The 13,953-nt window shown below is 40.7% G+C and overlaps 1 protein-coding gene across 2 annotated transcripts in view; it reads right to left on the minus strand.

Moving 5' to 3' along the window:
- Positions 1 to 2,384: 2,384 nt before the first annotated feature.
- Positions 2,385 to 13,953, minus strand: part of LOC138503501 (embryonic protein UVS.2-like) — a 235,899-nt gene continuing 224,330 nt past the window's right edge. For both annotated transcript variants that reach the window (XM_069623283.1, XM_069623282.1), the window contains 3 exons: positions 8,728 to 8,846; positions 8,203 to 8,425; positions 2,385 to 3,312 (listed from right to left, as the gene is read on the minus strand). In XM_069623283.1, coding sequence (XP_069479384.1) covers positions 3,299 to 3,312; positions 8,203 to 8,425; positions 8,728 to 8,846 — 356 coding nt within the window. In that variant the 3' untranslated portion in view covers positions 2,385 to 3,298. The remainder of the gene's footprint in view (positions 3,313 to 8,202; positions 8,426 to 8,727; positions 8,847 to 13,953) is intronic.

Raw genomic sequence — 13,953 nt, forward strand, 5'->3', positions numbered from 1 at the left:
GGGTCAATAAGGGACTGTGAGGTGGATGAGTGATGTGTTGGTAGTGGGGGACTGTGATGTGGAAGAATTAGGTGGTGGTAGTGGGGGTACAGTGATGAGGAAGAGTGAGGTGGGGTAATGGGGGACTGTGATGAGGAAGAGTAAGGTGGGAGTAGTTGGAGACTGTCACAAGGAAAAGTGAGGTCTGGGTAGTGGGGGACTGTCACAAGGAAGAGTGAGCAGGGGCTGTGTGGGACTGTCATGAGACAATCTCAGGTGCAATAGTAGGACTCTGATGAGGATGAATCAGAAGGGGTTTGTGGGGACTGTGATGAGGAAGAGTATGGTGGGTATAGTGGGAAACTGTCATGAGGAAGAGTGAATTCTAGGTTTATGGGGACTGTTGTGTAAAACGGAGGTTGGGACAGTGGTAGCGTGTGACATGGAAGAGTCCGGTTGGATAATCTGCGACTGCGAAGGGGAAGAATGATATGGAGATTAAGGAAGACTGTGATGAGAAAGCGTGTTATGCAAATAGTGAAGGATTGTGACTTGAATAATGAGGTGGGGTAGTGTGGGCCTTGGATGAGAGAGTTATGTGGGGGTAGCAATGGACTGTAAGGAGGATGAGGGAAATGGGGGTTAAGGTAAGATTATCATTAGGTACCAGGGCAAGGAAAAGGAAGGTGGGGGAACAGGTAAGATTACCATTGGGTACAGGAACGAGGAAGAGGGATGGGGGCGGTAAAAGTAAGATTACTATTGGGTACTGACACAACGAAGATGGATGTAGAGAAAAAGGTGAGATTACTATTGGTTACTGTGATGAGGATGAGGGATGTGGGGGTATAGTTAAGAATACTATTGAGTAATGGCATGGGTAAGAGGGATGTAGTAGTTAGGGTAAGATTACTAATGAGGTATCTTGATGAGGAAAAGCGATGTATGGGCTAAGGTAGGATTGCTAAATAGTTACTCTGACAATGAAGAGGGATGTTGGGAATGTAATAATGTTGCCTAATGACGTATGGTGAAGATCGAGATCTTCAATTTTAAATCACATGACAAGCTTATCCAATCCAAACAAAGTCTAATGTAAACCTACATCGGCACCACTCATGTTTCAGTTATGCACTTTTATTAAATTTAATTAGGCTTATTAAAGTTTTTAAGTCCCCCAAACACTAATAGCCCTCTAATACCCCCTCCAATACATTTTAGGTTAATTTAAGAAGTGATCCCTGCAATATATTTTATATTAAAAACAGATTGCTTCCTAAATTAACTTAAAATACTCCTCGTCCCTTATTTAGCAATCCCTGTGTATTGCTACATCTCAATATATCTGTTTTGAAGTATTTACTGTTTCCTTTTGCCACTCGATATTCAGATCTCAATCTCAGCAGAACACTAGAGAAAAGAAAAAGAAACAACACTATCCCCAAGCCTAAACCTTCACAAATCATCTATTTTCGTATCCTGTGCTTATGCTCCCCAGCCTCAAAACTGCCCTACGTACACCCCTTATATCATTATAGGGCAGTTAACGAATTTCAAACTGCATAATGACAGAATTTCAGAAATGTAAAGCCTTGGCACCAGCAATGCATCGTGGGAGATAAAGATAACTTTTTGGGTACAGGGGCACCCTGTTCTATGCCAATTTAAAAACAGTACTGGACGGCTTTATGGCAAAATAACAGAGGGTTACCTATGAGTGCTTTGTGCCCAACTTGTTTCTTATTTGGCACAAATCCATCCAGCGTTTTTGGGTTTGGGCTGTGCATTAGAGCATAGAGTGGACATTTTCCTTATGGGAAAAAGAATGGAAAAGTGAAAAACAGCTTTATTTGGCCATTTAAATCTTTTGAAACTTTACACAGATTTGCACAAACATTTGCCTGGACTGCAAATCTTGTTTGTAAAATGTTGTGCTGGTCGGTTCAATGGGCCAAAAGTTATTAGACGTAGAATGGATGAAAGGCTCTACCTTAATTATAGGGTGACTAGAATCACCTTTTAATGGGGAGGGAGGGTGTGTGTGTGTGTGTGTGTTTATCAATTGCTTTAGAAATGTTTACTTTACAATGCTTAGAGATTACAGGCCTAATATACTGTTTATTGTACTTCTGTGTTGCTTGCCATATGTAAGCGCTGTAAGTGTGCACTATTATACTACTCTCGTATCTTCTAAGGTCTGCTTTATTGCTCAGTCCACATTTACCTTGATATCATTTGTCTAGATTACGCTGTTCATCGACTAGTGTGTCCTCCTCTAACCTTCGATAGAGCTGGTTTTGAAAATGTATCTTAACAGCCACTATTATCAGCTTCAATGTTCTAAAATTATTCCCAGTATTAACACCGTACCCTTCTTCTGGTAGAATTTGCAAAAACATTCAAAGTGCTTTAAGTAAATTTTATTTTTTAGTAAAAGGTTTATTCCAAAATGCAGTACACGTCCAGAGGACAAAAATACATTAAATGTGGGTCTAGTTTACCCTTATAAATACATATAGTACAATCACTAGGCATTTCATCACTCTCCATTAGCGCATGCGCGCACACACACACACACAGACAAAAACGCACACACGCGATTACCTGTTAAAACTGCATGTAAACGTATAGATGTACTCTTACTGCCTATGTGTTTACTTTATAATGACTGATATCTTAATTCTCACTGTGGTAACATACATCATTTCTAAATTAATCCATGATATGGGGGTCACAATTGACCAGCTGTAAGATTTCCTTTAACATTTTCATGATCTGTGAATGAGGAATGAGGTAATAAAGGGCCCGTTAATAACAGGCACGTTATTAGCTCCTTGGTTTTACCAGATGTCTGTTCCGGGTCCCGCTAGGGGACCTCGTAATAAGGCATCCCGTAATGAACGGTGCCGGTCCTGTATCAGCACCCTTCATTACGGGAGCGCCTGCCTCGTAATGTGGCCCTTTCTAATTAGATCATCAAATCCCTGGTTTATGAAATCCTATGTTCTTCAGGTTGTAACTTCCTTTTGATACCTTAAGTCACAGAATTTAAGTATATGTACCAGGAGCGTAGTATGAAATGCTCTCCTGAACAGGATTTGACAGTAACCTAGAAAGTCGTATCCATGACCTGTACAGCATGGAGCTGGGCAAGGTCATTTCTCATAACATCCATTTTAAATGTAAAATGTAGGAGTCTTCACGTTATATCCATTCCTGAATGATATACTGAGTCCTCCAGAGTCAGTGTTTCTTGGAATCATTGCACATTTTTTCACAGGTGGGATTTCATGTCTGTTTTCATTCATTGTGGCTCATATCAGGATGCTAACACTGAAAAAAGTCAAAATAGAATAATTAAAAAGACAAATTGTAACAGTACATTTTCATAAAATAATGTATACTTTACTTAACTAGAACAAAGGTAGGATTTCTTGGGTTTATTAAACTCGTTGACAGTTAGAACGCACATGTTATGTAATGCTATTGTGATTTATACCACGCACCGCTGCCATTTTCTTGGTCACCAGGTGCTTTGGCGGATTTGAAAAGCAAGTGGGTTGGGAGGGGTTAGTGGGATTGAGAGGGAAAGCGCTAGAGAGCTTTCTGATGTGTGCTGTTGGTAGCTTCAGTTTGTGTGGTTTGTTCAGTGTTTGAGGGTGAGCATGCAGACTATTAGAGAGATTTTAGTAGGGTTAGTGGTCAAATGTCTGAGTCATTTTCTGCAGGTTAGGTTGATCCATCGACTTAACATCATTCTACAGTGATTTGCAGTAGTTTGCTTTTTTCTTATCCTTCGATGGCCCTGTTTCGGGCAATTAGTTTTTCGTTGTTTCGCTGTTTCTGTTATGCTGGGTTGGCGGTTTCCTTCAATATTTCCCATTTAGATTGGTGAGTTAAACAACCTTGTTTTTAACAATTTATTAAACTATCATATAATGAAGATGATCTCCATGCAGCATTTTAGATTGTGGTACAACTTTAAAGCAGACATGGTAAACAATAACTTTATTGCAGACATGCTGTTTGGTGAATCAGGGGCAGAGTAGGTGGATTATTTCTGCTATGTGTACTATTAAAGCAGGTCAGACAAAAACTCAAATCAAAATGAGTGAAGAAGCGAGCATTTTGACCACTCTAGCACATCCCTTAACTTCTCCCTAAACTACGTACTGTGGCAGATTCGGAAAACCTTTTGGTGCAAATGATGAGATGTGTAATCACTGCTCATCATTTGCACCAAAAAAGATGCTCCTCCAGCCTCATGGTCATTTGAAGGTGCGCATCATAGATGCTAAATCATAGATGCACACATTCAAATGCCCTAATGTATCCCCATTGCACATTTTAAAGCTCATCCAGTATCCTGAAAAGAGTTTCACTTTAAAATGCCCGGAAAATAGGACATCCTCCTGCGTCTGTTTGGAACATGCTTTGGGATGAACATTGTATGACATGATCAATCCTAACCTTGTTATGCATTTTCTAAGTGGCACAATAGCGGGGTGAACCCCTGCTGTCACACTTTCATTTCCATCCCGTAAGCAGGGACAGAAATGCTTTTATTTTTTGTTTCAGTATCAAATCAGCCCCCACTCCCAATACCTGCCTATAATCACTCTCTCCATCCACCAAGAGTACTGCATTACTGCATAAAATGCAAATCCCCAATTCTGGCGCAATCCTGTTGTAAAGCGCTTAGATGCTCTTGATCTAGGTTCACGCTATAAGCAGAAAAAATAAAAAAATATTTGCGCTGCTGCACAGCCCCCAAGCAATACACAGTTAACCATTATGAATAAGGTTATCTGCACATTTCTACAATGCTATGCATATAGGGGCCGATTCTCAAAAATAAATCAATTGAAAAAAGCACAGATGATACATTTTTTACATTTGCATTCATTTTTGAGAATCAGCCCAGATATATATATATATATATATTTCTCTAAGGCTTCATTTGCATACACATAGGCTGCCACATACAGACATCTTCATCGTAAGACCCAACACATCCTCTTGTAAAATTCTGCAAAGCTCCCAAAACCATACAAGAAGCTAGACGAGACCCCAATGGAGAGACAAATGACACAGCCATGTTATTCTCCCACCCAAATGCCAGTCTGCCTGAAAGAGTATATACATTTTATGGTTACAAAGATTATATTGTTTGGGTGAGTATTCTGGAAATGAAATGAGCACCAAGACCATAGTGCATTATATAAATAGTGGTTTAAGCGTATTGTAGACATATTTGTCAAATATAAAAATCTAGGGTCATTCTTATGTTACCACAATGCTCATTGACTTTATGCAAAGCAGTCAGGGTGTAACATTGATTCTGTTTGTTCCCTTCTCCTTTCCAATTCTCTAAAATTAAAAGTGGATTGTACTAGACTGTCCATCTTGGAATTATTGCCTTCTATCAGAAAATAATTTATATGTTTATCCTGGGACAAGTGTAATGTTCTTAATATGACTACAATAAATACTGGAAGTGATCATTAGAAATTAACAATGTAACGTTTGAAAAAGTGCCAGTACACCATGTGACTGCAATCATTTTTATTAAAGCTTCATTTGCAGAGAATACACATCATTGTCTCCCAAAAGCTTTTGAAACGGTCATGCCTTTATTAAAATCATTGGACCTTTCCTAGAACGAGTGCCAAGGCATGTTCGTTTAATTCTAACAATAGTATATCAGCACTCCCCCTCTTTAAAGATCTCTGTGTTTTTTTCTTTATTAATTTGTTTATGACTCGACGAGTCTTTACAAAAGCATAAAGATATCTACAAAACACATTATAAGTCAGTAAGAACAACATTTCAAACGTATCAAATTATAAACTAAAATTACTTTTCTCTCAAATTGACAACTTTACACTTAACAAAATCTACCTTTTAATCCTCAACCCTTTTCCATTTTTATGGCTACAGATATTAGGCAATGATTTCACAGATTTTCAACACACGTACCACCGCAGATATTAGTGCAGCATTAGAGCCCGATACCAATCTGTCCCAAAAAAATTCAGAGACAAGATTTTATTCATATCGCACAAACCTCCTGAAGAGTACTAGACGTGGGTCCCAGGTCCCAGAGTGTTTGTTTTGCTGGGTTAGTGCAGACTATATAGAGCTGCTTTGCTCTCCTTGTTTTCTCTTTTCCAGCACTTCTCCACAGTATACCAGGCTTAACCTTATTCTTAAGAAATCATTGCGTATTGAGCTCTCAGGAGATTTCATGAGATAACTAGAAAGGCAACCTAGTTTTTTCTCACCCTGTAAAAAGGGATTTGTGGGAGAGACCATTCTTACTTTCTCAACTGTTTCTATCCAATCAATGGATTCAAGCTTCTTCTTAATTTTTAAAGGGTTGCAAATGAGGGTGTCTATATCGAGGTCAATTTTAGAGAGGTATTCTCTGACCTTACTCTCTAATGATGCCAATATTGTGGATCTAGAATTTGACATATGACACCTAATGTCCCCGTAGAGAGTAGTCTTTTTTCCAGTAATGATCTCCCAATATAAGGAGATTAACCTCCAATTTGCCATACATCCCAGTGATTTTAGGCACAGTTCAAATCTAAGGCTCGCACTCGGTGTGCAGGCAGGGAGACCTAGTACCCTCTTCCATAGCCTACCCTCGAATACACCCCAGTTAGTGAACCAAAGCCGGGGTCTAGCCTCCAGCCCATAAAGAATTAATGGAACTATGTTTGCCAAATAGTATCTGATCAACAGAGAGATAGAGAACTTGCAGAACTTGTGGTTCAGTTTGAGCATTTGTGCTGTGCCCTGTGCTATTTTCACTGTGACCTTGACCTCAACTTTGTATAGGGCAGGGGAGACATGGATGTTATAGCCCAGATATTTGACCATCTCTACCCTTTGTATCCTTTGGCCATCTAAATCCCAGTTTGAATATTTGACCTTTTTTTGAGGGGGCTTGAAAACCATGATATTTGATTTAGCAGGATTTATAGGAAGTCTATTAGTTCCCGCGTACTCACTCAGCCTGGTTAACAAACGCTGGAGCCCAATTGGTATTCTATGTAGCAGTACCATATCGTCTGCATAGGCCAGCCAGAAGATTTTCCTTCCATTCAACATAGGGCTGGCCAATGCAGGCAATTCCAACGATATGCCTATGTCTGCCAGGAAGAGATTGAAGAATAGTGGGGCCCCTAAACACCCTTGTCTTACCCCCCTTTCTACCTCAACGGTATCTGAGAGGTGCCCCAACTCATCTGTGTTTTTTCTGTAACTGTGCTTCTTTCAGAAATGGCTGAGGTGGCTCTACCAAACACGCACCTGACAACGCAATCGTCATCCACATCGAGGCAGAGGTATAGGTATAGGCAGAGCGAGACAGAAAGGGGGTGGCAGCTAGAAAAAGAGAATGAAGCGAGTGAGAGGCAGAGAGAGAGAGATTGTGAGATTGAAGTCATAGAGAGAGAGAGAGAGAGAGAGAGAGAGAAAGAAAGAGAGAGAGAGAGCATTATCTCAGCTCATGATACCTGGGAACAGCTAGTAGACTGATATTTCTTTTGCAATCCATTACTATTAGTCAAAAAGTTGATTAGAAATGTAAGTTGGTCCTGCTAATGTGCTTAGAGGGATATATTGTATTGCAAAATGTCACACTTCATCCCTATGTCTGTCTCCAAACAGATTGAAGCAGTGACGGGGTTCACACTATAGTGTAGAGAATCTGAGCCTCATCACCTTCCATTATCTTAAAATTACATAGGTCCTTCTAGCAAGGAGACAAACATCCATCTCCTGTAAACTACAAGACCTTGGTCATTGCATTATATTTTTCATTGTGAAAGACTATCTCCCTCCTTTTTTCTGAGCTCCAAAATCTGTTTTGAAAAAATGTGATGTGTCTGGATGGGTCTCCTTTATTTGCAGGATATACACACAACCAGTGATGTATCAGGCTATAAGGAGTTTTGGCAAAGAGTGGTTTGGAGGATGTAGAGTTTGACAATAATCCACCGTGCACATTAAGAAGGCCTCTTGAAGCAGGGAGGACCCCCTAAGGAAGAGCCATCAAGAGGTGGACTGTATGAGGGGGCTTTTTCCTTTTTACAATCTCACAGCAGACTGATTACAATCTGTAAATAGTGTTGTGTGCACAATGTTTGCTACTATAGATCACTCATGCCTTTCAATGATGTTTTCAGGATGAGTGGTGTGAACAATGCTTACCAAATGAGTACTGGGCCATGAAGCCAGACAATGAAACGTTCAAATCGCTGTGGAACTGGATCATCAATGAGCTCCCAGTGGATGTAAATGCAGCTATCTGAACAGTTCCACAGTATTTCCCAATCAGGGGGGCGGTGGACGATCCTCCATTGTATATCATCAAGTAGTCGTAGATACACATTGGATGGCCCTCCAGGTTGAAAGAAGTCATAGTGAAGAAAATCTGCAGAAGACCAGAAAATGATTACTTTCGGCCTCACCATTATATACTTTTGTGACTTTCAAGTGATTTTTCAAAATACATTTCTGCGAGTGTGTGCATAAATTGACAAAGCATGCTCAGATCTTGGAATTACTTTGCAATTAGCTTGGAATGCCTATCCAGATGTAGTCCATAATTGAAAGAGCGAAAACTAAATAATTGAAGCCGGAACTTGGAAAGTCATGCTTGTGAAAAACGGTGGTCTGAGCAGCCATAATCAGTGACTGGTGCGGTCTTCAGCCATCAGAACAGTTTATTCTTACCTTGTATCTGACCGGGGCTATGATCATCCAGGTACAATCTGTAGAGGAGGGGTAATTGCCAGGAAAGCCTGGTGATGTCAGAGTGCCACTGGTACTGGTGAGTGTGGCACCACAAAGCACTAAAACACAAAAGAAAAACCTGTCAGTAGGTGAATATGGTGTGACCATTTAGCATCCTCATTAATTTTGCAGCATTTATTTTTAAAATTGTGTACATAGTTTATTACAAACATTACACAAAAAAGAAAACATAACATTTGAATCATTTACATCCCATATAACAATACAATATTCTACAATAAAATACATTTGACTCTAAAATCCTGATTTCATTTGGCACAACGTTTTGCGCCAATGTTATTGATGGAAGGACATACCTCTCTATTCCCTTATCCAGTGCCCAAAAAAAAATCCACTGCCTTTTAATCTATACATGAAGAGCATCACTGGTATTATGAGGTTTTTCTCTATGATTTACAATGTTTAGCCCCAGTACATTAAAATGAGATGTTAATGATTGTCCCTCTGATCACACTCATCCCCATTTAACACAATCTTCTAAGCCCACAGCTTACAAATGCAGAGTGAAAACCCACTTCCCCCCTTTACCTTATCAATTCTGAATACCTGAAACTGAAGGGAGTCTGGGTGAGTGGGCAATACATTGAAAGACAGTTGCCCTTATCATTCTGTTGCAATGAATGTCATTACATCCCTCTCACCCCCCTCCTCTCAGTCATTCAGTCCAAAAACATTTACTAGTAGGTGAAAGGTTGCAAATGTAACTATCCTTATTGAGTCGCAAACATTTATTAGTGGACGGGCAAAGCCTACCCCTGTAAGCATCCTTGTTCAATCCCCAAGCCTTTTACTGGCAGATTAAAGCCTGTCCATATTCATCCTTATTCATTCTTAAAGAATTTTACTAGCAGGTACAAGCATGCCTATGTAATATCTTTATAGAATCCCAAAGCCTTTTACTAACGGTTAAAGAAATTCATGTACTCATTCCAATTTAATCGCAAAGTGTTCAACTGGCAGGAGAAAGTTTGCTCCTCTGGCCAAACCGAACTAATCACAATTCCTTTTCCTATAAATGCAATTATTTTTTTCTTATTTATTTACTGCATTTATATAGGCTTTTATACAAAGCACTTCACAGACTAAAGGAACAGTACAGCAATAGAGAATAGTCACAAAACTGAGTTACCAAAAGAGTTCCAAAACATTATTCAGGGAAAAAGAGGTGAAGGAGATGTATTTTTATACATGTTTTGTAGTGTGAGAGATTAGAACAAGAGCTGATGTCCAAAGGTAAAGAATTCCACAGATTGGGAGCAAGCAGTTGAAAAGAATGAAAGCGGGAAGCAGCACAAGGAGGATGGGCAACAGAAATAAGGAACCTAGATGCACAGCGAAGATTACGTGGTGAATGGTAAAGTGAAATCAAAGCTCACAGATAAGAGTAAGTACATGAATAGATTTAAAGACCAGACTGAGAAAGTGAAATTCAGAGTACTGCTGAACCGGTAGACACTTAAGGTGAGCCAAAAATTCACAAATATGGGAAGACTGGGGAAGATTAAAAATAATCCGAACCTCAGAGTGAAGAAGCAAGCGTAATGTGCAAAAGCAGATTTTGGGAGACCAACATAAAGTGAACAACAATAGTACAATGGGTCAAAGCAAAGGTTTGAAGCAGCGTTTTTGCAGAAGAAAAGGGACACATTTTCTTAATGTTAAATAAATGAAAATGACAAGAGCGATCGGAAAGAGAAGGATCAAATAAGACACCAAGATTACATACCTGAGACGATAAGGGAAGAGACAGAGGAAGAAATAATATCGCCAGAGGCAGAGAGATTTTAGAAGAGAGAAAACATAAGATTTCAGTTTTCTTTGAATTTAAACAAAGAAAATGTGAAGACATCCAGGAAGAAATGGCCGCAAGACAGAAAGACAGGTGAGAGTGGATAGAGTCATTAAATTAAGGAGAAGACAAGGAAATCTGGATATCGTCAACATGAAAAGTGCACCTGTAAACCGAAGTCAGTGATAAGAGAAAACAGTCATGCAATATTAAAGCGTGAATAAGACAGGGTACCAAACGGAACCTTCAGGAACACCATGAGAGAGAGAGAGAAAGAGAGAGAGAGAGAGAGAGGAAAAGTAAGAGGTTACACCCATCTAGAAAACAGAAAAAGAATGATTTGCACGATCGGAGGAAAAGCATTTTAGAAAAAAACCAGCAACCAAAGGGAAGAAAGAGTTGATAGTAAAGTAGACTGATCCACAGTATCAAATGTGCCACTGAAGTCAATCAGAATCAGAATGGAAGAGAGTTTACAGTGATGAGCATAAATAATGTAATCAGATACAGAAAGAATAGCAGTTTCAGTAGAATACTGAAAACAGAATGCAGATTGAGTAGAAGGAAGAAGATTAGGTAATGGAAAGGCATCATGAAGCACGACACAGACAAAAGATTCAAGGTTCAAACAAGACACTGTTATTACTTGAATGTCAGGATGGAGTAAGTCATAACTGTCCCTATGATAGGGTGGGATTTACCTACCTAAAGAAACTAAGTATAGCCTGAGTCAGTAAGTTCAGCTTAAAAGTCTGTGTCGAAAACCTATACTTGCCCTCACAACTAAAGCTAAGCAATGTGTAAGGATGTCAGCAACAAAAGAAACAGTGTTCCAAATAAAGTTGTGAGCTTCCTCCAGCTCTGGGTTTACTTTTTAGCTCCTCTTTCCCAAGTTCAAAGCCGTTCCAAATAACCCTGGGGTTTCTAAGTGTCTCGGAGTTCCCTTCCCCAAAAAGACAACACAGTTCCGAAAAGGCCTCAGGGTTCCATTCCCTAAGGCAATTGCATAACTCACATAGTCTTGGGTGTTTCCCTTACCAAGACGTCAGCTCTTCCCCCTTGCAAACCCACAATCTGTTTGTCTCCTGATTCTCAAAACCAGTTCCAGGTCAACCTTTTTAATCCTGCAGGCTCTTCAATAGTTAATAAAGATTGCTATATTTCACATCTTCAGAAATCTAATTCACAAGTGGAGATTCTTTTTGTTTACTTCCTTGGCTTTTCCAGACAAGGTATTTGCAGTCTAGGTGTAGTTATCGGACCAAACTCTCCACCCATTACAGGTCATGCAACCAATAACATTAGGTTTTCTTGCCCACACAGGTTTCTTTCTCACTGCACCTGTGCTTTGGTTCACAGGCTCTGGATTCTCATTGCCAGTCTCTTGGCTTTGCCACAGTGTGTTCTTCCACACGACTCACTCTGTGGTGCTCACTTTCTTCCACCACCTTGCTTTCTCCTTGCCAGTCTCTTGGTTTTGCCACAGTGTGTTATTCCACACAACTCACAATCTTTGTAAGTGCACATCAATCATTCTTTGTCTTTAAATGTTCATTACAAACATTTCACACATGCTTTCATTTCATTCGTAGGCTTATCAAAGTTTTCCGTTAGTTTGGTATTCAATAATGCTTGTAAATCTTTCCTTTAGTTCACCATCAAATACACACAAATTTCAGTTCATCTGGCGTTACCATATGCCCAGTTGTAGCCCTAGGAGTGCCTCAGTATGAGTGTTCCCTTCAATTCACTCACCTGTCCTTGGCTGCACCTCTGGACATCCTCTCTTGTCTTGTTTCTGAGGTTCTTCGGCTCCTTGCACAATTCTCTGGAGTGCTGCGAGCAGCGCTTGCCTCTTGAGAACCTCACTGGTGGTTGCCGGTAGCTCCGCTCTTCACCCGCGGATGCTACCGGTGGCCTGAAGCACCTGGAAGTCTTCCCTGCCCCACAGCTCCGGATGTGGGCACAAGGCAGTGGAGACTCTGGCATTTCTGCACCTCTCACGTCCTGGTCATGCCCGGCCTCACAGTCTCTCTTCTGCAATCACTGGCTCCCTGGCCTCCAGGCAGGACTCTCCTCGGAAGCCCCCTTCTGGGCAGGAATTGTCCCTTCCCAGGCCCCTCTCTCCCAGCCCGGCATCTCTCCTGCTGGCTTCCCCTTCCTTACTGGTGGATCCACCTTGTATGCACCTGTGACCTGTTAACAGGTTGCAGGTGCAAGCCCTCAAGTTCAAGTTCAATTGCCTGACTACAATTACTGGTGTTTTCTGGACATGCTTGACCCTCACAATAGTTTCCAGGCATCCTCCTCATCCCAGTACCAGAGTGGTGTAACTGAATGTTAGTGTGTACCACTCCTAGTCGCCTCTTCCTCGTCCCAGTACTAGAGTTGTATGACTGAGTGGAAATAAGAGGGAATGGCTGTCAATAAGCCATGAAGGTAGGGAGAGCATAGGGTTTATTATTACAAGGGAAGGGGGGTACCATGCCTCACCAAAATACATCCTCTCCCCAGTACTCCACCCAGGTGATCCTTCCTCTCATCTAAACCCCTAGGGTCAGGATCCAAGAGTGATGGCCTTTCCCTGGCCACCTGAGAAGAGGATCCAAGTGGATCAGGTATGCAGATGCCCTCAGGATTCTCACATAACCTTCCCCTTTGCGGGATGGACTGGGAGGTTTCACATGGAAACTGGGAGAGAAAATCCATGTTACCTTGCTCTTGACCCTTCTGTTGTTCCGCTGTGAAGCAATAGGGTTGAAGGTCCAAGAACAACAGCATAACGCGTGGATTGGATTATTTTCTCTGACTAATCCACACTAAACGGAATTCGTCTGTGATTAGTCAAAATCTATGACCCAAGATGTAGTATTTGAGATTTATCATCACCCATTTAATTACCAGTGCCTCAAGTTCGATCACTAAGTAGTTCTTCTCCCTGGCAAACAACTTCTGACTGATGTGCAATATAGGGTGCACCAGTCCATCATGGTTTTGCGATAAATCAGCCCCCAGTTTCATTAAGGAAGTGTCAGTTTTTAGGATGAACTCCTTAGAGAAGTCTGCTACTTTTAAAATGGGGCTCTGGCATAGGGCTTGTTTTAAAGTGGTGTAACAAATATCATCTGTCTCATCTCATCTGATCTTTTGAGGCTCAGCATTTTTCATTTTGTCTGTTAATCGAGAGGTTTTGCTTGAAAAGTTTGGAAGGAACCGACAGTAGTAGCCGATTAATCCCAGAAAGTCTCTCAGGACTTTTTTGGTTTTGTTTGTGTCGGGGTATTGAGGACAGCTCTAACCTTTTCCTGTTGTGGTTGAACAGTACCATTACCCACAAAAAAACCCTAAATATTTAA

This window comes from Ambystoma mexicanum, chromosome 11 (genome assembly GCF_040938575.1).
Source record: "Ambystoma mexicanum isolate Mex_15411 chromosome 11, UKY_AmexF1_1, whole genome shotgun sequence".
NCBI classification, from domain to species: domain Eukaryota; kingdom Metazoa; phylum Chordata; class Amphibia; order Caudata; family Ambystomatidae; genus Ambystoma; species Ambystoma mexicanum.